The sequence below is a fragment of the Ochotona princeps genome, chromosome 25, assembly GCF_030435755.1.
Source record: "Ochotona princeps isolate mOchPri1 chromosome 25, mOchPri1.hap1, whole genome shotgun sequence".
Classification (NCBI taxonomy): domain Eukaryota; kingdom Metazoa; phylum Chordata; class Mammalia; order Lagomorpha; family Ochotonidae; genus Ochotona; species Ochotona princeps.
Window position 1 is genome coordinate 12,132,813 of NC_080856.1, and position 27,640 is coordinate 12,160,452.

A 27,640-nucleotide genomic window follows, 5' to 3' on the forward strand; every position below is an offset into this window, starting at 1 on the left:
ACAGGCAAAGGAATAAAGCTGGCAGGTTATGCAGAGTCACATATAGACGAGGGACCTCCCAGAATGGGGCAATTAGCCCGCAGACAGACAAGCAGCCTCCACAGACCAAGTGCTTCTACCCTTTACTTTCATCCCAAAGCAGAATTCCTCAAAAGGTGATTCCCTGGTTTCCAATATGCTTTTGAATAAGGTCTTGGAGAAAGAAGATCTTGTCAGCAAGTGGAACTGAAATCTGCCATTGGGTCCCTAGGAAATTGACTGAAATAGTCTGGCTTCCTGATTGCTCAGAGGACAAAATAGAGACTGTTGCAAGCAATCGCAGCATTTTATGTGGGGATCAAATGACCAAAGGCAGGGAAAAAGCACCTGGGAATCTAGTCAGAGCAGGAAGTCACATTTCATGGGGCTGGGGATCAGGATGGGGAGTGGGAGAGGGGAGAGGTGCAGAGAAGGCCCAGGGAGTCAAATCTCCCAGGCCCCTTTTCTAGGTGGCTTCAGGAAAAACCTGTTTGGTTTTGTTGTTATTTGTTTGTGTTTTTGTTTTCTAGTATAGCTCATAGCATAAAGACTATCGCAGAGAATATGTGAAATCCTTAGAACACATCTTTTATCTACAATGCAGTAAGTACGAATGTTAGAACTTTCTCGAACTTTCCAAGGATATCAGAAATAAACCTAACGCAAAATAGTTAGATGAAAATTATTTTTCTAATCTTTACGTGTTTAAACTTCACCTTCCTTGATGTCTTCCCCCACCATCCTTCAAGGAATGCTTGTTTCTCTATTTATAAAACACACAAATGCTTCCCTTACGTCAAGTGCCTCTTCCACTGCCTACCGCACAGTCCATCCAGGGGCCTCTCCACCTAGATACCTTGCAGGAGTAACTCCCTGGATGGAAGGGCCACCTCTATAGTTTGCCTGTGCTGTGCTTTACCTGCTACTTTTGGACACACGCTGTCTCTATTAATATTTCTATTACAATTTAAAATATTAAAACTCGGAATACTTCCCTTCACTTGAATATTTATACATTATCTTGGGACTTTCTAAATTCAAAGTATTTCAAGCAATAACCTCTTTTCAGAGCTCCACGAGTTGGTACAAATAAGTTTAGTAAACAGTCAGTGGTAGGCCATTGCAAATTGTGGATCTCAAAGTTCACGCCTCCTTTCTTCTCAGCACCACAAAGTAAAACAAATATCTATAAAATTCATAAACTGGAAAATAGACTCAGAGAAGAAAATTGATAAAGACAAAAGTATAATCAATTATTATTCTTAAATTATTATATCACTTGCTATCTAGTTTAGAAAAAACTAGAATTATTACTTCATCTACATTTCTGTTTTTTGTATTCTGTGTGTTTGTTACTACAAATTGAAAAAAATCTAATTCTGAGATTTTGTCATTATTTCAGCCCTTGTCTACACTCACTAGGAACTGTAGTTTCTCTACGTACTACTGATTGAAACCTTAATGAGGGGGGATTGAGCTTATGATTACAAAATAGATTGAAATTGGGTTACTGCAATAGTTAAAAGACAAAATGAAAACGAGGAAGGGGTAGATAAGTACATGAAATTTGTGCACTTTATATAAACAAAAACATTTTAAAAGAAGTATTATTTCATTACCATATTGCCTAATGAAGTAAAGATCAAATAGATCAGTAATCTGAAAGGGAGCTGAAATGTGACTTCAATGACATCGCCTTGTATGCAAAAAAATAGGTAAGCCAGTAAATACCACCCTTTTGTACTTGTTTTATCAGGTCGAGTGAAAGTGATATCCTGGATTTAGCTGACAAAGAATGAACAATTCCATTTGAAGAATCCAATTTGGTAAGGATTTATTTAACATCTACCATGTGTCAAGTGTTAGGTTAGGGGTGAGGTTATGAACATGAGTAAAATGCAACCACTGCCATCCAAGGATTTACAGTCTGATCTTGAGCTAGGAAGTAGTTAAAATACAGTACAATCTATCTTTTTAATTAGTACATTTGGGATAATAAAAACATGATAGATGTTCTGGGAGTTCACATGTGTGAAGTATTGTTTTGATCAAATCAAGGAAGACTCAGATGAGGCTCCAGAGTAAGTGTAGGACTTTGGTAACTAGATAAAAGGGGTGGAAATGAGGTTTTAAAATGGATAAGTAGGAACAAAATTAAGTAGGAATTAAAGTTTACCTGGTTCATTGTGTCATGCAAAGCATCTGGTGTAAAAAACCCGTATCTGGGCCTGGCACAATAGCTTAGCGGCTAAAGTCCTCGCCTTGCATGCACCGCTGGGATCCCATATGGGTGCTGGTTCTAGTTCCAGCTGCCCCACTCCCCCCGCCCCAGCTTCCTGCTTATGGCCTGGGAAAGCCACTGAGGATGGCCCAAAGCCTTGGGTCCCTGTACCCGCGTAGGAGACACAGAAGAAGCTCCTGGCTTCAGATCAGCACAGCTCAGGCTGTTGTGGACACTTGGCGAGTGAACCAGCAGATGGAAGATCTTTCTCTGTGTCTCCTTCTCTTTGTAGATCTTTCTAATAAAAATAAATAAATCTTTTAAAAATTCATATCTATACTTTGGATGAATCAATCAATGAGTGAATAGCAATACTTTTGAAGAGTAGTGAAATAAAATAAAGGCTATAATGTGCCAGATATCTAGTGGTGTGAAGAGCTTTTTGTGCTGTGTTGAGAGGGTAAAGAACAGGATAATTTTTGCATTATTAGAGTATAGGAATATGACATTATTAGAGTAGAAGGGCTTAATGGCCAGAGGGTGCAGGATAGAATCAGGAAAAGCTGATAAAAATGCTGGACAAGGAGTAGAAAGATAAGCAACTTAAAATAATGATCTGACCACATATGCCAAATAGGCAACTGAAGAAAAACACATTTGAAGTCTAAGAGAAGAAAAGTGTTATAAACTAGCACTGGTATATGGACTTGACAGATTTATGTGAAATCAGCTCTATTTCAGACACTCGAGATGTGATGATGAGTGAGACTTTTCCAGTCCTCCAGTAGTTTATTTTATGTCTCAGTATGATATACAAAAGTAGAATTGTGTCTGGTCATGGGAGTAACACATAATATATACAAGGGAGAAATTAGCTCACACAGTATGTATATCGGTGGTAATGGAAAGTACTGAAGGCATCTTCATAGAGTCATGATTGCAGAGATTTAGGTGCTAATCAGTTTTCTTAGTGGAAAGATAATGAAGGCATGCTAGGACATGAGTAGTTGAATAGTGATATGAATCAATGCTTAAAGAGCTGTAAGTAGCTGATACTGCTGCTCATTTAACATGGGAAAAGCAGGTATATACCCTGAGATCAGACGTTAGGATCATTGATAGCAGACAGCTATATTGGAAGACAGTTATTTTATTAAGTTTTCTAGTATCAAAGAGAAGCCAGTTTGACACAGTGGATACATACTGAGAACTTTAGAATGAAGACGAAGACTGAGGAAAATAATCAAAGATGATAATGAGATCGTGACTGATATTTTACTGAGAAATCAAGACAATAAAAACAAAATCCTGGGAATATGATGATGATCCAGAAAAGAAGGGTTTGAGAGAAATATCACAAGATACAAGGTCAGGCTTTGAGCAAAGAAAACATATTCAAGCAAACGCTGGGTTGAGGTTCAGCATTCAGCATTGGGAAGGGACTTGAGGTATTGCCAATTTAGTGTTTCACTATAGACATTGGAAAACTGAATTTTATAGAAGAAAACTGACATAGAATATTAACATAATATTAATATTTTCCTCTTGTTTAAGAAGAAAATATCCAAGGTTCTTACAGCCCATCTGCATGGATCTCCAAGAGAATTGTAAATATTATGTGATGTTCAAAGATCTCATATCCCCAGTTTTTATTCAGTAGTCGTGCATGGACCTAACGGCTTCATTTAAAAAAGATTTTCCAGTAATTTCTTAGATTCAAAAACTACTGTCCTTAAGACTGTATAGGGGAATTGTGATAAGTATTAACTAAGAGAATCAAATTGTTCCAGAAAAAGGAAAAGCTTTACACAGTACTCAAGCTTCTGAAACTATGGTTTTAATCATTAACAAATATGTTTTAAATGTGAATCACATGCTTGGTTCACCTAGAAGGAGGTGGAATGTAGAGACAATAGTTGCATCTTTTGTCTTTTTTTAAGAGTGTTTATTGAAGGATTTTCCCCAGCCTTCCTGTGAGACATCAGATTTTCTCCATGTCAGCACATCACAATGTTCGGCGTGTTCTTTGGTTTGTCACCCAAGAATGTGCAGTAGCACTCGCAGCTAAAGATATCAAGGTGGCGGTTCTTACAGCAAAGCAAGTGTTAGCGTTATAAGTGTAAGAATTTACATGCCATGTAAAGACATTTTATGTGTGTTTTGTGTTACCAGATGCTTAACTACTAGACCATGAGTTTTATGCCTGTACTGATACAATCATAAATATATGTGACCTTTAAAAAAATAACCTCCAAATGTTTCTGTGTGTGGTGTGTCATAGCTTGATGTTATAAAAGATTTTATACCATGAACAACATCTAGGAAGAGCCTCTCTAATATGAGAAACAAAAGCCTCAATGTAGACATTCTGGGGCCAGATGAGGTAGCAAATCCTCATCTGGTGAATTTCTGTGAGGTCTCTTCACACTGAAGATTCTAGCTTCTCCTATGCTTAGACCTGTAGACTTTCAAATGAGCATTGCAGGAACTTTACTCATTGAAGCTGGTGGAGATGTACAAAAGAAAAAAAAAAGAAAGTTTTAAGATACATAGCTCAGTAAAACATCACAAGCAAAGTAGAGGATCTTTTTTTGTTATTCTGGAACTTCCTCATAGATATGGACTGCAAGATCCAGTAGAAGGAAATGTTGCTAGAATTCACAGATGTTCAGGACCGCTCTGATGACCTGTGCAAAGTGTCCAGATGTTCCAACTGTGTGATTTTTCGATAGATCAGTGTCAGGCTGATCAGGTGTGTAAAATGCTGACTTCTCCCTCATACATCCTAAGTCCTCCACTCTCATGGATTCTCAATAACTGATGTAGCTTTGCTACCCATTACTTACCTTCTCTTCACAGACAATCTGTGATACAAAAATTATTTCTTTTTTTAAAGTAAAGGGCCAGCATTGTGACATATCAGGTCAAGCCTCTTCTCGTGGCACCAACATACACGATGGGCACCTGTTTAAGACTCAACTGCTCTACTTCCAATCCCGCTCCTTGCTAATACTCCAGGAAAGCAGTGGAAGCTGGCTCCAGCTCCCGTGTGGGAGATATGGAAGAAGCTCTGAGATCATGGCTTTGCCCTGGTGCACTCTTTGTTATTGCAGCTACTTTACTCCTGGGGAATGGGAATTAGGAGATGGGTGATGGGTGGGAGTAGGAGGGGTATGAAGCATTGGCTGGAAGATTCTCTTTTCTCTCTCCTCTCTGTAATTCTGTCTTTGAAATACATTTTAAAAAGCATAAATTTTCAAAAAGTGAAATTAACTCTGAAACCTAAAACTGTAAGGAAATTGGAGGAAAACAAAGAAACAAAGCAACATGTTGGCATAAGCAACAATATTTTTGGATTAGACCCCAAAAGCACAGGCAATTGAAAGAAAATAAATAAGTAGGAGTATATCAAACCAAGAAGCTTCTGCATAGCAACTGAAACAACATAATGAAGAGACAGATGAGAGAATGGTGGAAAATATTTGCAAACTATGCATCTGATAAAAAACATTATATTGACAATACATAAGTTTAAGAAAATCAACAACAAAATAATTCTAATTAAATTGAGCAAAGGATTTAAATAGATATTTTTCAATAGAAAAAAATGCACATGACAAACAGAGGCTGAAATGCTTAATCTCAATAGTCATCAAGGAACTCAAATGAAATAAAAGGAAATAACAGTTACTATTAAAAAGACCAAAAACAACAAATTGTGGTAAGGATGTAGAGAAAAAGGAATTCTACTACAGTGCTGATGGGATTGCAAATTAGTACTGCCATGTATAAAAGCATAAAGGTTCTTCAAAAAATTAAAAATTGTTATACTCTATGATTTAAGTATCAAATTTCTCTTAATATATCCAAAGGAAATAAAGTCAGCAATATGAATGAGGTACCTAAAGTCTCTGGTTTACTATGACCCAATTCACAATTGCAAAGACATAGAATCAACACAAATGTCTATCAATAGATGAATAAGGAAAATGTGACACATACAAAATGAAGTAATGTCTGCATATGACAAAACGACATGCAACCATGTATTTACAGCAGCACAGTTCACAAGAGTGAAGACATGGGAACCACCCAGATTCCCATAAAAAGAGGAATGGACAAAGAAACCGTGGCGTATCTATTCCGTGGGATACTACACGGCCATAAAAAGAACGAAATTGTGTATTTTGCAACAAAGTGGTTCAAACTGCAGACCACTCTACCCAGTGAAACAAACCAATTGCAAAAAAAAAAAAGATGTCATAAGTTCTCCCTGATACAAGATGAAGTTCATGCAAAATACAAAATAGATATATACGTAAGCAAAGATATCCATATATTCTCATAGATGAACTGTGTAATGGAGACTAGAATATCAGGAAGCGAAGACACGTTGAAGTATGCTTCTCTATTCTTAAGTAAAAGAGGGACTCCCAATGAAACAGTTACATAGGCTTGATTTAGCGGATACTAGACGTTCTACCTTTGCCTACACCAACAACGGCATCATACATTTAAATGACAGAAAGTTAAACTTGTAACTGTGATTAAAAGACTTTACTACAATTATGAAATGGGGAAAATGGAGGGAGAGGCAAACAGAGAAGGAGCAAGGGGAGACATGTTTGCAGGTATTAAAACAGTATAAGTAAACGATTCTTGAGACCAGGCAATTAGTAAATAATGAATATTGAACTTTAATAAGCAGCAAAGTTTGTTATTTTGTCAGTAAAACTGAATTCCAGAATATCTTTCAGGTTCAAGACAGAATTAGGCAGTTGCAAGTATTTGAAGCTTCCCCTTTCTGAATTTGAGCCTAAAGGGGTAAGATTACATGATGAGAAAGAAGAGAATGGTAAGAAGAGAAGCAACTACATTAGAAGAGTAAAGTAGAAGAGAATTAAAAAAAAGTAGAAATGTAGAGTGCAGGTTGATAGAACGAAATGAGTGGAATCCACAGAGGAAATACAAAGAATCTTAAGTGTAAGTGAATTCACAATAATTTTACTTTTTGTCTTGATTCATGTCCTAACACTGTACTTCACTCTGTCATTCAATTTAGCTTGTACAACACCTCCAAACATCTTAGAGAAAATGCACAGCCTAAGTCTTAAATCCTACCGAGAGCTCCCATAACAATATGAATGTTCTATTTCTTTCTTGCTCTTACTTCAGTTAAGGTAGGGAAGTCAGGGGAACAGATCCTTAAAATCCTAATGGATTACAGAATGAAGCAAGTGCTTGGGATAGCCAAAGGAAGAGAAAATTTGGCCTCCTAAAAGCAATTTTCATCCATATTTAATTTATGGGAACTCAGGATTATATGTTAGAAACACATCTATTCTCTCCGATGCCAAAGAAGTCAGTGTGCATTTCTTAATGCTGCTTTCCACACAGCATTTGTGTGAAAATTATTTCCTTCCCATTTGCTATTGGTCACATTAGTATTACAGATTTTTAAAAATGTTTTATTTATTTTTATTAGAAAGGCAGATTTACAGAGAAAAGGAGAAACAGAGAGAAGGATCTTCTATGCTCTGTTTTACTCCCCAGATGACCACAATGGCTTGAGTGGAGCTACTCTGAAGCCAGGAGCTTCTTCCAGGTCTCTCATGCAGGCAGAGGGTCCCAAGGCTTTGGGCTGTCTTCTATTGCTTTCCCAGGCCACAAGCAGGGAACTGGATGGGAGGTAGAGCAGCTGGGACACTAACTAGCACCCATATGGGATCCTGGTGGTTGAAAGGTGAGGATTTAGCCATCCACCCATCGTGCCTGGTCCAGTATTACAGATTATAAAAGTTACTGGTGGGTGATAAAGAATAAGGGGGTGAAAAATCAGCCATGTTTCAATTCAGCTAGACAGTATTTTTGCATCAAGTTCTCTTCTTAGGGGCTATTACTTCCCATGGTGGACAAACACTGTCGTTTAAAATGTGTCCCTTCTTGGATAAATCAAGTACAGGTTTGTTTGTTCCGGGAAGATTCCTCCTCTTCATCTTTTAGCTACGGCTCCATAAAACATGAATACTGAGCAACTCCTTGCAAATGATCTTTTTAAGAAATCTTCTCTGCTATGGATTCAATAATCACTTCTGTATTTCATAAATTTTTTTATCTCTAATCATTACATCAAGATCTCTTTTTTTATTCTTTTTTTCTTTTCAATTCCTAAAAGCTGGAGGTTTCCACCTATTATTGTGTCATGTCACAGGAAACTCAGCAGGGCTAAAGATGAATTCATCATCATGCTTATCTAAATAATGTATAAATTATTCCTGATTTTTCACAACTCCCCTGAAAATATTCTCCAAATATACTATTGCTAAATAGATAGTTATAAAATGCTGCTTAGATTTGCTAAGTTCCTTATCAATAGCTTTTAATAGCCCTTGTTCCCCAAGTGCTAATTTCAGTCTATACACAACTGTTGAGGCATAATTCTTGAATTTTGGTTCTCCAGTTCTTTCTTTGGGCGTCTTCTCTGTGCTCGTCAAAGTACTTATTTCCACCTTACTCAATACCATGATTTCATATCTCGTCATCATCGATAATATCGTTAAAATTTTCTTCATCAGGGGCTAGTGTAACACAAAAGGTTCAAGTTCCAGTTGCAACACTGCCAACAAGACATACCAGCTCCCTGACACGGGTACTTGGGAAGGCAGCAGAAGATGACCACATGGTGAACCCTCTGCCACCTACATTTGAAAGCAGTATCAAGTTCCTGGCTTCTGGTTTAGGCTTGGCCTGGTTCTGCCTCTGGTGGCCATCAGGGAGTGAATCGGCAGATGGAAGATCTCCCTTTCTTTCTCATTCTGCCTTTCAATTAAAATTTTTTAAAAAATTAAAACAAAATTTTAAAGGATTTTTGCCATAATAAAATGGCTTTCCTTTCTCTAATTACCAAATTCTTTTAAGCCCAAATGACTTGTTTCTTGCTGTATAAACTTCATAAAACTGGCCGAAATTGATAATTTTCAATTCTAAATTTGTACTGCATTTTCTGCTTTTCCAATTTATGTATCCCATTCAATGTACTCTAAAATATATTTATTTGTGTAAATGTCTTAATACCCTCTCAATTTATTCCCAAGTCCTTGAGGAAATGACACATGGCAAGTAAACAATTTACACTGAATGGAGGGTTTCTCCCTCCCCTAAACCTCCTCCAGTCTTTTGCTCATTCATTCATTGCTTCAAAAAATATTTACTGAACTCTATTCTTCAATAGGCACTGTTCTCTGCATTGGGAGTGACTACAACATCCATTGCTCCTATGGTCACAGAGTTTACAGTCCAACAGGCAACAGGCATACATACATACATGCACACATATGTAAGTGTTCAAAAATTCTGTTCTCCACATGAGAAAATACTGCTCTCTTCACTTACATTTCAAAATTTCTTGATAACACTGCGTTAGCTATTGGGAAATTAACACATTTTAGCTTCTCTCCAGTTCCTTTCATTTTCCTAAAAGACTTAATAATTTGTTTGAAAGACATAGTGAGACAAGGAGAGAGCATGAGAGTTCTTCCATCTGCTTATTCACTCCCCAAAAGCTGACCACAGCTTATTTGGGTACATCAAAGCCAGGATTTAGGAACTTGATCAGGTGTCCCAGAAAGGTGGCAGGGACCCAAGTAATTGAGCCATTCTCTGCTGCTTCCAATTTGTATTATCAGGGAACTGGATTGCAAGCATACTAGCCAGGACTTGAACTAAAACAATATGGCATGCTTCATTCTAAGCAGTGACTTGACCTAGAGTGTTACACAGTGTTGACCCTGGCCTCTTCTGGTTCTTATAGACTCAATACTACACTGAAAAAGAAATTTCAGTGTCATTATTTACCATGGTATTAATGAAATCTTCTCATTTTTATAAAACATATTTAACAATGCCTGATTATATATTCCACAGAATTTAGCATTTTTCTCAAGAATACTTCAATTATAAAATTTAATGTTATTCTTGATTTTCATAGAATGTGAAATTTCAGAATCATTGGTTAATTTATTACAGAACTTGTTTTGTCTGCTGATGTTAATTTTAACCATATACGGAGTAGCAGGAATCGAGCAAAATAGAAAGGAAGTAAAACTTAATTGTATCAAACATGTTTAAATGTAGATAATAAAAATAAATGTGTAGCAAAATTACTTTTATGTATTTTACATTTCTCCTAAATGCAACTTATAGTATTATTTCAAATTCAATGCATTAAACAAAATAAAGCTGGCTTTATGTTGTATAAAATCATACCTACACCACTGTTTACATATTTATATATTTGGGACTTAATTATTTGATTCCAAAACATTATTTTTGTTTGTGCCATGTCAATAAACAACTGTTTTGTAGCCAAACCAAATCAAACAAACGAATCAAAAAGAAAAGCAATCCAGAAAACATACTCAACAAGGTACATCTAATCTTACCACTTGTATGCCTATTAATTATTTAAAACAAAAGAATAAAATAAATATTTAACTATGAGCTCTTAGACATCAGTCCAATGTATTTAAATATGCTACATGAATCCCTCAAGCTTAAAAAATGGTTTTGTGCCAGAGTCAGAATAAGACCCTCCCCTTTAATTTTTAGCTTTTTTAAAATCCCATTCCTTAACTCCTTAAGACAGCATCTTTTAAGTTTGCTAATTTTAATTACCTATTGGAAAAGAGAGTTTCATATTAACCTACATTGAAGGAAGTGATCACAACGCTACATATTAATATTAATCTACGATAGCAAAGCGATGGCATTTACCTTAAATTTACGTCTCTGCTCTGCACAGCTGTTGAAGAACCACAAGTCTGTCTCATGGCTGCAAATGTAACAAGAACAATAATGCAACCGGTTTTCATATCTAAACTGAATTAAGCAGATTTGTCATAGGCTAGAAAGTTGATCAAGTTTTCTACAAGTTTTTTAATTGACAGATTGTGGAAGTGTGCACGTGTGTGTGTGTGTGTGTGTGTTGTGTTAATTTGCTCTAACCTGGAAAGTAGTCGTGTGACATTAGAAACATTAAATAATCTGTTTGGCAAAATTCCCTCATTATGGATTAGGAACTGCATTTTTATTTATAAATAAGCAAATATTAAAGTGAGAACCCATTTCCCTCTTTTACTAGGGGGTGTTTTCTCAAATATCTAGTAAGAATGTAAAGAAGAAACATAAGGCAATAGTGCTTAGGGTTATACAACTTCCATTTGCATCCCAGTCTGTAAACAATATGACATGAATCAATGCACCTACTGATTGGATCTATTCAATTTGTGTCCTGAGCAATGAAGAGACAATGTACCCATTCCACATAGATTCATATCTAAATATGAAAACGACAGCTGATATCCTCGCCTCTCCGATGTGATGTTTCTGTTTCCATTTTGTATTAGACACTCTAATATCTATGTCATCTGTACATTAAAAAAAACCCTGAAAAAATGGGAATAAAACCGAATAAACTCTAGTGTCCTGGAAAAAAGAGACACTATGCCATGTCACACTTCAAATCTGGTCATCCCTTTGAATCCTTGAAAGAAATTCAGGTATTTAGAATCAGCCGAATATTGTTCTTGTGACTTAAACCATCAAAACAGTTTTTTTTTAAAAAAAACCACTATTTCTTATAAAATAGTCTTCATCAAACTGTATTTTAAAAACACAAACTATTGTTTCGTCCTCAAAAGATACTGCATTTGGGATTATGAGAACCATCATAACCCAGTTATACAGAGTATTATTCTTTCAATTTGCAGATTTCAAGAAAATATCTTCAATTATTCTCTTGAAATTAAAAGGGTAATCTATGTCAAGCCAATCATAAAAGTTTGGTTAAATTCTTAGTTAGGTAGAACTAGACTAAATCTTCAAGAAAAAATTTTAATACCTTAACTTCATATCACATGATTAAAATCTGTAACAAAAAATATTCTTTTTTTAAACAATAAGTGGCAAATCACGGGACTTGTGCTAAGCAGTATTTGCACATGCAAGGATGAGCACTATCTAATATCTCCATCGGACATCAGGTGTGTAAGCTACTGTAAAATGCTATTAGGTTTTTATTAGTTCTTTAATGCAGTCCCAGCATGTCTCTGGTTGCTAAACTCATCAAGTACTATGAAACACTAAAGATTCAGGTTCATGTTATGTTACTTGCAATGAATATTTTGGTGAGCAGATAAGCCTTCATTCATCATTTCTAAATCCTCATTCATAAAAACCGACTTCTCATTCCTATCGCATTTTAGCATGAGATCTCATCAAAATTCTAAAATAATACTAAAACACTACGGTTTCATAAACCATAATGTAGAGATGTATTCAGATTAGTATGTATCAAAAAAGCCCAGATTCAAGTGACACAGTGGAAATCTCTGTATTGATGTTCAACATCTGCAGATTGTTACAAGGCATTTACAGCCTTTCACTCACCCTTTTATGTGAAAATCGTAAAATTGGGGATTTCTCCAAATTTTACTGATACAACAATGGGCACATGAACAATAATCTCTCAGTTTAGAGCCATTAATATCTAGATATTATAGGTGTGAATGTTTTTAGAGAACAATTATGTATATTTGAGTTCATCAAAGAATCCAATCTGGCTTCCAACACAACAACACAACAATAAAAGGAAGTAGAAAAAAATGAAAACCGGCCATTCTTTCCAGAGATACCTTGGTAACCAGCCAGAAGGATACTTTAACTGGATTTAGCTCTGCAGAGAAACGAGTACTTTCAAATTCTTCTATCATATCAAGAAATGCAGCAAAAGCATTATTAGCACAGTATTACAGCATTTTTCAGACACTCTGAGCAATAACTTCTTTCCTATATTTGGTTCACGCTGGGAGCATTTCCATCTCCTCCCTCTTATGAACAAGAAAGCAAAGTTTATAATCTTAAGCCACAATGAAGGCAAACATTTCATATGCTACCTTCTCTGACTTCTACGTAAGTGTTTCTGTCGCATAAATACATGGAGAGACTCACGAAGTCAGCTATCATGAGTATAGTACACTCACGGTAGTAACCTGAGGAGGGGTATGACGGTAAGGAAAGGATGTCACAGAATGACAAAAGAATGTGAAATTCACCTTAAAGGAGAAAATTGGATAGAATTTTAGATTTACACTGCTTCTAGAAAACGTGTTTTGACAATGATGGCAGACACATCTCTACGTTAGGCTCTTCTCTAACGTGCCCTGTCTTCCAGGCTCCCTTCCCAACCACCCACGGCACTTTCATACCCCCAAATGTAGCTTCATCTCAAATTCGTTTAGAAACAAAAAGTGTAATCCAGTCTTTAGGAGATGAGTCCTTTCTAGACTATTTACATAAGCAGTCTGAAATTCTCTGTCGTAAGAACTAATTGCAGAAAGCCACGAGTAAGATTTACAACATTTGTGAGTGCACCTGAAATCAAAAACAGAAAACTAGGCCAGTAAGAAGAGATGTTTCTATCCAAATAAAGCAACAACGAATGTTTACTTCATTAAAAAAAAAGCAAGAAAAAGAGCAAAGTTTGCATTATAAAATATATCAGATGATTCAAGAAAAAAAAATCATTGTTTATTTTTCAACCAAGCTGGTGAACAGTTTCACAGATGTTTTATGCAATTCTAGATAGTACCTTCCAAATATTAGAAAAAAAACTACAACATAAAATTGTTTTCACTCCAAAACAATATTCCATATATTTTGGTTAGAAAGACTATGTAAAACAATGACCATATTATGAGCTGAAGTGTTACTGTAAAAGCCATAGAAGCTGTCGGTTTTACAGGACAAATAAGACAAGTGAGGACAACAAATTCCGGGACGTGTTTTTATAACCGTACCCACAGCAATAACTCCTTGCCAAACTCAGTTTTGCCACATCGGTCACGTGGAGAGCCGTGTGGGAGAGCAACACTGACATTTCTGTTTCCTTCCATGCAGCTTTACTATGACACTGCTTTTGAAGAATTCTTGCATGTTATCCTATTGATGAAGCTAGAACCCCACTAAAATCCACAAGGGAGTTTTCAATGGAAATTTTCACACTTCTACTTATCAAATAGGGTTCCTGCCTATTACTTGCAAGGGGCAGCTTTGCAAACATTTAGGATCTATGCTAACAGAACATTTTCTCTTTGAAGGAGTTAAAAGGACGTTTCTTTTTGATTTCAGATGACATACGTAGGAAACGTAGGCCTTGCCTGTGTACATGCAGTTGGCTCTATAGAGCTGTTCTGATGATGAGTGTTGTCTTGGGCAAGATCAGAAGGACAGGAATGTTCCACTCACCTGCAGCGGCCTCTGCTTGTCACTGCTCTTAGGAGATTTTAATCCACTTGTCTGCTGCTGTAGGAGAAGTTGTCTAGCTGCTTGGAGAGCCTAGAAGTAAAAAGAAAAGAAAAGAAAAGAAAAAGAAAAAAAGAAAAGGGAACAATAGCTAAACGGTTTTCTTAATTTTAAAATTTTTTTATTTATTATTTTTATCCATGATGCATTTTTGTAGGTATAGGGTTTCCAACCCTTCACTTCCCACTCCTCCCTCTTCACTCATCCCCCATCATTTTCTCCTATATTCTTACACTAGTAGAGTCCTTCAGCAACAGTCACAAGTCCAACATTCTGCTGTTTAAGTGTTATCATGGCCTTGTGGGTATAAGCAAAGGGAGAAAATCTAGTTTCTTATTGCCAAGGTATTTTCATTATGAAGGTGTCTGTTTATTTGGGAGTAGAGATGCATACTGCAATGTGTCTTCACTTCCCGGTATTCCAGTCTCCATTATACAGTTCATCTATGATAATAAATGTATATACAAGGGAACAACACCTAAATATTTTGATGAACGCTAAATTATTAGCCTCCTAACTGTATATTCCTCTTAAACAGTAAATTCTTCGACACATGAGAACCCTTCTTTCCTTCATAGAGACCACCCATATCCATTTTATATACCCCCAAATTCACAATACACACATGCATAATTTATTCAAAATTCAGAGATACATGTGACCCTGCAGGAAATAAATTTAATTTGTTTAAAGGGCTTAAAAAGGAAACTGCATCAATAACCTCATTTTTTAAAAGGAACTTGTCTTTGAGTGTTCAACTAAAATGCCCACTCCCTTTTAAATTATCGCTCCATTTGCATTTTCATATTATAGTTTTACAGCAAAAGCAGTAGACTTCAAGTGTTACAGGAAGCTGTAATTAAATTTGACAAATCAACATCAGATTATCTTGAAAGTGAATTAATAAGGATTTTCACTAAAGATTAAAAACACTTTTTGTACTTACAATTCAAGGGGAAACCACTCCTTTGACAAAATAAAGTGCAGTTTTAATGCCAAATAAAATTGAGTGGTTTTCATTTGCATTCTTAGCAAAATCAGAGAACAAAGAAATTACCACTCAACCAATCAGGTTTGTTTCTCTGTATGACAGAATACCAATCAAAACAGAAGATGTTTTCACTTGTTTTTATGTTTTCTTTTCCACTCAAGAAAATAAAACTTGACATAAATTAAAGCAAGCATTTCATTTACTGGAGGAAGAACAGTTTTGTGAATACACTATACAAACTTATTATCTAAAAACTAATTTCATAGTACAAACTACGTATTAAATTGTTTTAAAGGTATCAAGACCAACCAATTAAAAAAAAAACTTTTTAAGAGCCTGTATTTAAATATTCAGTTTTCCCCAACAACTGTGTCAATGAACACGAGTGATGCAATATTTCAGCAAATAAAGCTAAAACAAAACACTGTTCTACTTTCACTAGACTGCTTTTGAATATAAGCATACTTTTTTCATAATAGGAAACAGATTAATATTATTCTATAATAATTAAAATTTGCACCTGATAAAAAGTACAATTTTGATTGTAATCAATGATGTGGTTTTTAAGAGAGTTTCCAGTATCCATGACAACAGCTGCTTTGACAAGATGTGCATGTGGCATTACACTGGCAGCTGGTGTGAACAATGTTTGAACTACTGCATTGAGATGCTGAGCAAACAGAAAAAGTTGCCACGTCTTAACCCTCAGGGAAGGCAGTCATCCCCTGATCAATTATGAAAAGACAGAGAGAGGGCTGCTACAGTCTGGCTCCAAGCAAGTTTTCTGAGAAGGCAGGCAGACATAGAAACCAAAGTAAACAAACTGAATGCACTAGCACCATCTCCTAACAACACTGATTTGTCTTCCCATAGCACGATCTGGCACGGTTTGTAAAACACACTTTTTGCTTTTGGAGACACACACTCTCACCACAGTCTTTGTTTTTTAAACTTTCCAAATGACTACAAGTCAACCTAAATATGTCTAAGAATGTCACATGCCAATGAACTCAGGTAATTTAATATAGAGCTCAGTTTGAAGAAAATAGCAATTCCACACATCCTCACAAAACTCACTGCTTAAAAAACATATTTGATATTCTAAGTGGTGTATATGCTTTTTTCACTGAGCTGCAAGTAACTACACTTGGTATTGTTCAGTTGGCCATTACTATGGTGTGATACGTGGAAATAAAAAAAATTTAAAAATTATTTTCCTCATTGATGTCAAAATCTACACATGTCATCTAATATTTTAATATTTTTTCTGGATTGAGATAATGGGTTCATTTACACACAGCTTCTTTTGTTAAATCATGCAGTTATTTAGTATCCTTAAAGGGCTGTGTTGAACACAATTTAGAATCTTGTATCCTGTTTGATTCGGACTGAATTCAGCCTTAGGGTCTGTATTCTGATGACTTTTTTTTTTTTTCAGAAATTGAGGAGCGCGGTAAGCAGACCTAGAGTGATCAACTGCTTTGTTTAAGGTCATAAAACAATTTATCAGCGCTTTGTACAAGCTCTCCTGGCTTCTAGGTCAGAGCACATACCAGTATATCATGCTGTTTCAAATTCTGCTGAACAAATCGTTAGATGTTTACGAGTGAATTGTTGGTAACAAGAGAATCTATGGCACCAAAAACAAACATTTTTCACCTGTATAGTAAGCACACCCATCTTCCAGAACTGAAAAGGGAAACAACAATATGTTTACTGTGTGAAGGTGTAGGCAATCAAACTACTGCCATAGGAATATCATTTTTTACAGCCAGCTCTCCCCATCATGCTACACTTGTATTTCATTACAAACTCATTACTAACACTGCATGGAGGATTAAACATGCTGGTCATCTCCTCCTACAAATATGAACAAAACTGCAGGTTTCTAGAACTGCACAAAACCTTATAATTTGTCTAGCCCCACCTTCTCACATTTTTGGCCAAGTAAATGAAGTATCAGTATGATGGGATTCCTTGATTACAGCCACAGTGCAAAAGCAGAGTTTCTCTCCCAAGACTAAGGCACAGTTCTTTTCCAGTACCCTGATTTATAATCATTCATTTCACCCCAAACAAGTAACTTAACAGAGTATGTAAATGGCTCTAGAACAAACTAGAACATTGGATATTTAAGAATTTTCATTCATTAAAATGCCATTGGCTAAAAAAAAAACTATCTAAAGTATTAGCAGAAGTGTGATCATTTAAAAAAAAGGAGAAAATACAAGATATTTGGCTGAAACATGGTTCTAGTTAAGTATTTTGGTTTTTACAGGATACATTTAAAGTTATCTTCAGAAGAGTTGAAGATCACTTCCCTACACACACTCACGAAAAGTAACTACTCAATTATTTCAAAAAAAAATTTGGTACAACTAGAGATTGCTGTAAGAAGTGGGAAAACAAAAAAAAAATTGCAAGAGATTAGAAATGATTTACAGCTCATAAGCAGAAATCTCTGACCTTGTGCATTCTAACCACATACATCATATGACATTTTTATTTCCAGCATCCTGGATAACACTTTAGGACTGAACTTCAATAAACGATTGGTCCGAGCCGTTTAGATCATTCTTGCAATTTATTGTTGTAGCAACACAAAAGACGAAAGATTACGAGATACAACACTTACGTCAATAAACGGGGTTAGGTGTCAAATTCCATAAAATATTAATTTGAAAATAACTTGCCACTTCTATCGATAACAGAAATGATAAATTCCAGGGCCATTCATGAAAATCTGTGAGCCATTTAGGTATTTATATGATCGCAACCCTTTTCTCACACTAATTTATGACAAAGGAAAAAAGTTGTTTACTAAATTTCCTTTCATAATGACTGGATCTGATTCAAATGAACAACAAAAAGATTTGAGGCAGCCAAACCATATCTAGTTTCCAGAAATACATTTGTTCTGAATTAAGGGTGCACATTACTTAATGAAGTTATCTAATTTTAGTAAATCTACAGAAAATTTAAATAGGACATGTAAAGAATTTGAATCAGATTAAATTGCAATATCATTTAAAAATGAAATAAAAATCTTTACATTCCTTAAGGTATATGTTTGTTAAACCACAGAGGCACAGAGAGGCACATGACTTCCCAAGTTGAGAACTTTCTGACCTAAAATATTTATTGAAAACACCACAAATTACTCTGCAATTTCATAGAATAACTTAAAAAAATCAATTTCACATGTATTACTCTCACTAGTAACAACTAGTCTAGTTGAACATTTAAAAATTAGTAATTCTCTGAGTAGGTCATTGTGAGGATTAACATTGTGAGGGTGGAAAACCTTTGTAATCTGTCAAATGTTTTTATTTTTAAAGAATACTGAAAACCCTTTGCCAAACTTCAAATTATTAGAGAATACTTCAGAAATACCCAATGAAACCAAAAAATGTTGAGTATGCTAGGGTTGATAAAGCTTATCCTTTATTCCAAAGTAAATATATGTATATTTGGAGGGAAAAAACAGACATCAGTCATATCTTTCCCCATAAAAATAGGAATGCTTAACCTATCCGCCTGTTGCATTTGAAACATTAAAATGAAAAATGACATCGACGCCCATTAATATCTTCAATGTATAAACAGCACAGCGTGACACATTCCTGAGAGCTGAAGGCTACAAAATCTCCCTGAAACATAAATAACAAAGCACTCAGAAGCATATTTGATGTTGATATTCATCTCTGAGAAAGACACTGCTGCCCAGGCTTCTTATGAAAATAGATGCAGCCCAAATGGATCTCCTGTAATTGGTTTCAGATAGTGAGGTCAGAAGAAATATGATACAAGAAACGATTATATGGAACAGGCGAAACAAGAATGTTTACACAGGCACTCCCTGTTATACTGACAAGGGGTGTATACTTTGCAGATAACTGGACCAAAAAAAAAAAAAAAAGAATTGCCAAGGGGATGTCCAGACATTTGTTCCTCATTCTCATATATTTTAAACTTTAACATACTGTGTGCTTAACATGCTATTTTGAAGGCTGACCATAAAATAAGTTTTCAAACAGAATTTCATTTTTCTAATCATTTTCCCAAGTATGGATGATAATAAGTATATTCTGATTCTCTCACAAAGAATATGAATTCCTATTCTGTCTGGCCTTTCTGCACACTATGCTCCAAGGGAATGCACTGATAAATGTAATCTGAAGTCTCATAATGCTATTTAATAGAAGAAAATTAATCACCTAATTGTCATAACCTATTTTCAAACAGCAATCTATCAGAGTGAAATTATGCATCTGTAGCTATTGACCCTTCTTTTTATCACACTTGATACATAATTAGACTAAGTTTGTTGGGGGAAAATGCTAATTATTAGGAAATATTTTTTAAAATAATTGTTTAGAGAATATGTGTGTGGTTGGATATAGTCGATTTATATCGTGCATTCTGATGAGGCAAAATGGAGAAGCTAGTCTCGTTTCTTTAATGGGACTAGAATCAGGGTAAATAAATTACTTGTTCAGCATTCTAGTCACCAATGAGATGACAGGCTTTTTTGGCTTAGCATTCAACATGTAGAGATATCCCCAAGAAGATGCAATTGGGGAATTTACTCTATACAGGATGGATTCTGACGTCATCCTCAGAAGTAACTGCAGAGCCCTCAAGGTGCAGGTCCAAATGCAGTAGTTGGTGTATTCCAGCATGGCTCCAACTTCCCAGATGAGCTCAGAAATCTTTGCACTAAGTAAGTCTGTGAGTAACCAAAGGCAATGCGAGGCTTTTTTGTTTTTGACTTCAGATCTAGAGTCATACAGTCAATTTAACGAGATGAACCTGCTCTCCTCCTTAGAGGCATTCCACAGGCTGTAACACATAATACAATGTAGCCCCAAATCCATGCTTTATTTTCTTCATGAGTTTGTTGCTAGTTATAATGAACTGCTTATGAAAAATAGTAGAAAAACACTAAAATCAATAATCATGTTAAATATAAATCTGTCCAAAAGTCATGAACACTATTTGAAAAACATTTTAGGAAATCATATATAAAACAGATGAAATTATTTTCAGTTGTAGAGGCTGGAGGATTTAATATTTGACTGAATTTATAATGGTAGATATATCTTTTGGAGATGTGGGAAACCACATCAAGTGGAAGCAAAAAAATGTGGGTCATACTCAGTGAAAACAAAATAATTGATCTTGGAGAGCATGCTTACTTTTAGCCCTAAGGAAACATGGTGAGAAAGCTGGTTGGCTTTAATTGTAACTTAAGTAAACAATAATGAGCAAAATATCTTGACAGTATTCAGCACGTAAGAACAGATATTGCTGAAATAAAAAAAACTATGAAATCAGTCTGTCCTGAAACAATACTGCATTCATGTTGTGTTGGACACATGATAAATGACCGTGAGGGAAAATAGACGTAAAAAGATTGGTAAAAAAAGGCCTATGCTGCAACTACTGAAATAAGAGGAAAGAAGTGCAAGATATCTATGAGCTGAAACAAGTGTCACAAGAGGTACTGTCAAGGTAGAATTAACAGGATCTAGTCACTGTGCAGGAAGTGCAGCAGCTGGAACATCTGGAACGTAGTGCATTTACAGTCTGTGAAATCACTGGGTCTGGCCCTGCCCAAACAGGCCCATTCCTTCCTGGAATGAAGGACAAATGGGCTTCGGAGAGAGGATCATGTTGTTTAGTGGTGGCAGGGTAATCAAGACTGTTTCTCCAGTGGACAATAAATAATACAAAAGCCCAGGTTGGTAATGAGCAGGCTGACAGTAGAGTTGCCAAAGAGGCGAGTGAGTACCAACGGCAGAAGGGATTTATTAGGTTATTTGTAAACAGAATGAAGTCAGGGCTATCAGAACCCAAAACCTCAGGAACATTTTGTTGTGAGATGAATAGGAAGTGCTGGAAAATCAGGACAATGGATTATGGGAGCAGAACAGTTAACAAAAGTCAAGAAGCCTTAGTGTTGTGTCATAGTGGATGAAGCCACCTACTACAATGCCAGCATCCCATGGGGGCTCCAGAGCAGGGCCCAGCTTGCCTGGGAAAAGCAGTGGAAAATGACCCAAGAACTTGACCATGCATTTAGTAAATAGAGAGGAAAACAAGCTTTAGTGCAAGGGAAAACTGAGACAGCCTTGAGACAAGACAAGAAAAGACTCCGTTAAGAGGTAGAGCAGGTGGCAGGCAGAGGACAGGCTGAGCATGCGACTTTGATAAGAGAAGTGGGAACAGGAAAGAGCTGGTGCTGGGTGTTCTCAAAGAATTCAGAAAATGAGGAAATACAGTTTTCTGTTGAGAATAAGAGAGAAGAGAATTTTGAGAGATAACAAAATTAGGGGCACTTCATCTTCTGGAACGTTGCCTTCAGAAACTAAATGAAGAATGCTCATGGGGCTGGGGCCACAGCTAAAGAGGCTAATTCTCCACCTGGTGGCACTGGCATGTCTTATGGATGTCAGTTTGTGTCCCAGCTGCTCCACTTCTGATCCATCTCCCTGCAGAAGGCCTGGGAAAGCAGCTGAGGATGGGCTAAGGCCTTGGGACCCTAACCCATGTGGGTAACCCAGAAGAGACTCCTGGCTCCTGTCTTCAGACCACCTCAGCTCTGGCCATTGCAACCAATTTGGGAGTAAAACAGTGGATGGAAGACCTTCTCTTTTTATCACTCCTTCTCTCTATAGCTCCCTTTCAAATAAAAGTAAATGAAGCTTTAAAAACAATTTTAAAAAAAGCTAACTTTTCCATCCCTCAGCCCTTTAACCTTTTAACCCAGCCAAAGGGTTTACCACCTGTAATCTTATCAAGACATAAGATAACCAGTCACTTATAATGTATATTATGTTGTTATGCATTGTGATGACTGGTTATGTAGCTTTTAACATATGAAAAAATTAAAAACTTATGATGCTGAAACCATGGGCACAGCTGACTGAAAACATTCATTTGATGCTGGAAGAGACAAGATGATGTGGGTAAATTAATTAGATTTCAGAAGATGGCTTTTGCGTTTTAAGATGGCAAGCATGGGCAACTTTGTGGAGCTAAGGGTACAAGGCTGGGTGGCGGGGATTTACTCTTAACAACAGCAGTGTTAAAAGGTTATTAGTGATAAATAACAAGTTAGTGTCTAGAGGTGAGACTAGTTAAGCATTTAAGCAGTTGGAGTACAAGAGTGCTGAGTAGTGATAAGGCAGCCTTTCAACTATTAACTTAACCGCTATAGTTGGCTTCTATAATCATTGCTTGGCTTTGCTGCATAATGAACAGGATGGACGCCATGATGGGCCCAAGGTCAGAATGTAGGCCTAAGTTTCACTTCATTCCAAGGTTTCATTTTCCTCAGAGTGACGGAGTGGGCAGTGAGGAACAGCCTTGGGAACTGTATCTGGATTACTTCACTCAACATGATGCCCTCCAGTGGTATCCATTTTGCTGCGAATGGGGTAGAATTACATTCTTTATGATGGCTGAATAATATTCCATTGTGTACATACACTACATTTTTTAATCCATCAATCTGGTGATGGATGCTTTGGTTGACTCCACTTTTTGGCTACTGTAAATAGTGCTACAATGAACATGACAGTGCAGACCTATCGGGCATGCAATCTGGTCTGATGGCTTGATTATTAATAGCACTGTGAGTCATATCAACTCAAACAGACTAAAAAATTCCTTATTCAAATTATTTTTCTCTTCCCTACTTTTCATGAGGAAAATGAAAGCTTTCATTTGTCAGGGATTTTGCTCTCCTAAAGCCACAATGTGTCTGAAGTCATTAAGCACTTGTTTCATGATAGTACTTATGGAGACACCAGCTTTAAAGACCAAAAACTTTCGATAATCATCTGTGACAGCCAAAAACAAATATCATCTGCAAAGAATCCTGGAATAATGCTTAATGTTGTCTGATGGAATTAGAGTAGGGTTGCCAGGGAGAAAATAGAAGATGCTCTGTTTAATTGGAATTTATTTATATTTTGCTTAATAAATCTGCCAACCTTAGGTCAAAAAGTATTTTAGAATGTATTGCCAAGATACTGGGCTTTTTCTCCCAAGTGTTTTATTTAGGTGTAAAACCCCCCTTAACTTCTTCAGTTCAAATGTTTTATAGTCCTTGTGAATAATGAATTCATCTTACCTGTATTCAAGAGGCTAACTAGGGTGTAACCAGTAGGCACAGGCCCCTTCCCTGTGAGAAAAAACACTCATGGGCGTGGATTGCGAATGGGTGAGGTGGACCATACCAAAGAGTAAGTGGCACATGTTTTAATAAGGCACACCAAGGATAGCTGGGGAAATGTCTCATTGAGGGCTGATGGTTGCTGCAATCCAAACACAGATGAGGACAAAGCAACAAAGTAGTTCTTGGTTCACTTGGCCCTCTCAATGGTGACAAGCCTTCCTTGTAGACTCTGAGACGGAGAGGATGACTGGCTTGGCACCGAGTGATAGAAACATTACAGCAAGTCTAAAAGAAGGGGCCTTGCAGCACACAACCACGGCATGAGACATTCCCACTTGGATTCTCCATAGGCTGCCAAGGATGATCTCTGAATAGGCTTCCTTCCTCTAGTTTACAATTTCCTGATCATGCCGGGTAATACCAATAGTGAACAAGAAACTCACGGAAGGTCAAAAATGATACTCATTGGCAACCGATTGCTGACGAAGTCTTACAATTTTTTTAATCAATTTATTTGATGTTCCATTAAGATTGCAGAATGTGATATTTTGATCTACATTATTTATAACACAAATGACAAAGCACATATATTCCTGTGTTATATTCTGAAGCTAATTTGTAAAGATAGATACTAAAGATCTTTTTGAAACTCACCTTAAGCAGGAACCCAAGGCATTTCCAATTTTTTCTTCTGTTCCAGCTATTACCAAACTTATGTTAGCTTATTTTCAGCATATTATGTGGTAAATTGGAGTTATTAGCATTATAATGTGATACAAATGTTCTTCTTCAATAAAATAAGATATAAACTAATAGTGATAATAATCATCACCTTAATATATCAATAACTACATCAATGTAATTTTAATGAAGTGTTTTGTGCTTTTGCCTTAAAAAGATTCTTGAACCCTGAGTTGCTTTAAAAAAAAGATTTATTAGTTTATGTTGAAACTCACAGAGAGAAAGGAAGAAACACACACGTAGGGAGAGCGAGGGACCTCTTCCATCCACCGACTGATGGTCACAACAGCAAGCTCAGGGTTAGGCCAAAGGCAGGAGCCAGGAATTCCTGGTCCCCCGCAGATGCCCCCACAAGCAGCTGCACGGCTTTCCTCTGCTTGTCCTAAGTAATGAGCGGGGAGATGAATAGGAAGGGGAGCAGGCAGGACTCCAGTTGTGTGTGAGGGTGCCCCTTCCATCAATCCCTGGCCTAACTTGTCAATCCTCTTCAGATTTTCCTCTCATTTATTCACAACTAGTATTTATTAAGCCCTTTCTCCTGGTTAAGCTCTAGAAATGAAAACCTGGGCAAGACTGGTAGTGTTCCGATTTGCTGTTCAGGCATGAACAGTGTGCATTTGGCATGGTAGTTAAGATGCCGCCTGAGTACCACAGTGCCTTGGTTCCAGTTCTGACTTCTGTGCACCCTGGAAGGCAGCATCTGATGTTGAGAACTTCAGTGGATACCATCCACAGGGGGTGACCTTGATCCAGTCACAAGCACCAGATGCTGTCGCTGTTGAGAAATGAACCAGTGATGGAAAAATAAATCTCTCTCTCTGCTTCTTTTCTCTGTTTCTGGTTTTTTTGCCTCTCTACCTTTCAAAGAAATAAAAATAATTTCACTTTTTAAAAGAAATCACTGGTATGTAAACAATTACCCAATTGCATTTCCTGCAACTCTTTCTTTGCATAGTGATAAACTTCAGAGCACTAAACACAGACCACTGGATCGTATGGGTCATGCTTTACCTTTAAAACTGATTTTCCACAATACAGTGGAAGCAAATAGGATAAGGAAGGATTTTTCACCGAGAGAGAAAAAGAGAGAGAAAGAGAGAGAATTTTGGGCCCAGTGCAATGGTTCAGTGGCTAAATTTCTGCCTTGCAAGAGCTGGGAGGCCATATGAGCACTGGTTTGTGCCCAGGCTGCTCCACTCCCCATCCAGCTCCCTGACTGTGGCCTGGGAAAGCAGCAGAGGATGCCCCAAAGCCTTGGGACCCTGCACCTGTGTGGGAGACGTGAAAGAAGTACCTGCTCCTGGGCTTCAGATCGGCTCAGGTTCGGCTATTGTGACCACTTGGGGACTAAATCAGCGGATGGAACACCTTTCTCTCTGTCTCTCCTCTCTGTAAATCTGCTTTTCCAATAAAATAAATTAATCTTAAACAAAAATAAAAAGAGAATTCTATTCATGCAGACTTCAGGTAGCTAATGATTTAGAAAAAAATTGAAACCAAAGTAGTGACTTTATTGTGTTCACCAAGTGAGTTTCATATGTAAGGGGAGAGACAAATGAAGTGGAAAGCAAGTAACTCGTGTGATTGATAAGGACCTAATTAAGGTTTCCTGTGATGGAGTGTGCTAAAGCTTCTTTCAAAAAGTGCTACCCCTTTTAAAAAGTATTATTATAAAGAGATTCTGCCCAGGGGAATCACAATGGAAGAAAAGTTGCATTCTACACATTTTGAAGAAAATGATTCCTAATTAACAAGTGTGGCTTGCTATCAGAAAGACGGCACGTGCAGTATTGCGCATAGAAAGCTGGAACTCAACTGAAAACTCAAAATCTATTTCTCAGGGTCGTACCGAGGAAACACTTTGCAGTCTTGTGAAATCTGTGTTTCCTCTCTATGTCTCAAGAGCCTGGACCTCCCTTAGAACACAGGCGGTTTTGTTGCTCCTGCAGGGACTTCTAAGTGCAGAATGACCTAAGAGCCGCACACTTGCTCATGGAGGACACATTTGTCACTCTCCTGGAATCACCTTCATTTACATAACTGGCACCTCACAGAACATTCACCGGAGTGGAGCAATAAGCTGTACTTGCTGCGATCATCTTCACATTGAAGTTAAGCCATTACACTGAGTTCACACACATGCTATTGTCAAGTCCCTTGGCACCGCTCCTGCTATCACTCGTCTGTTGTTAGAGGAGAATGCTTCCTGCCAGAATCCTCTGGCAGAAACTCAATTTCTGAGTGCAATACTAATTCATGACAAAGTCTGCAACAGCTGTGGCACTGGTATTCACAAATACGGCATTCTGAAATTTGATGACCAATCCACAATACACACTTAGGACTTTCCTGGGATCCCACAGCGAGAGCAAAAACCATAGTAAAAAAGTAGCAGAAAAGATCCTGTCCACATCTCCTACAACACCAAAGCAGAACTTCCCAACGCGAGCCTCAAGGGTAAAGCCTTCTCCGTGCTTGTCTAAGACCTGTTCTAAAGCTCTCAGTTTGGCCATGTTTTACTTGCCTTGAAAACAGGGGACAAGACATGTAACAAAAGGAACAACAAAGAAAAGAACACCTCAAGTGCATCTGTCCAGAGGGCAGCATCATTCTGTGAGATAAAAAGGTACATCAAAGAGGAGGGAGAGAGCAGAACCCCAAAAGAATGGGGGAGCAGAGCAGAAGCAGAGAAATAAAAGAAGGAAGGCCGTGATGACAGCAGTGTCAAAGAGCACGGAGACATTCAAACTTCGTTCCGCTCCCTTGGCTACTTCCTTGAAAAACTGATATCGAATAACAGAGGTGATTAACTCAGCCAAAATACGAAAGTCTTTAAACTCAGCCTCTGAGTTGCTTGCAGCTCTCAGAAACCTGCTTCTATTACGCTGATATCTGCATAGTATTTCATGGCTCAAGACTGTTTTGGATAAATTCATCAGTTCCCAATTGAGAATAATGTATATAAGTATTTTAATCTACAAAAAAGCTCCTTTAAATTTCATTGAGTTTATTTATGCATACTTGAAAATAGTTTTGAAGTATTAACCCTTCACTTAGAGGTTAAAATGAGTATATTTCAAAATGTATTACTCGGATGTTTGTTTTACTTCTTATGCACTAGTAA

General features: G+C 37.0%; 1 protein-coding gene across 9 annotated transcripts in view; it reads right to left on the reverse strand.

Moving 5' to 3' along the window:
• The window catches only part of FOXP2 (forkhead box P2), a 353,823-nt gene that overhangs the window by 124,819 nt on the left and 201,364 nt on the right, over positions 1 to 27,640 (reverse strand). For 8 of the 9 annotated variants that reach the window (XM_058654887.1, XM_058654886.1, XM_058654885.1 and 5 more), the window contains exon 3: positions 14,543 to 14,632. In XM_058654887.1, coding sequence (XP_058510870.1) covers positions 14,543 to 14,632 — 90 coding nt within the window. Of the gene's footprint in view, positions 1 to 11,011; positions 11,070 to 14,542; positions 14,635 to 27,640 lie in introns of those variants that run through there. The other variant, XM_058654888.1, reaches the window with a different exon arrangement.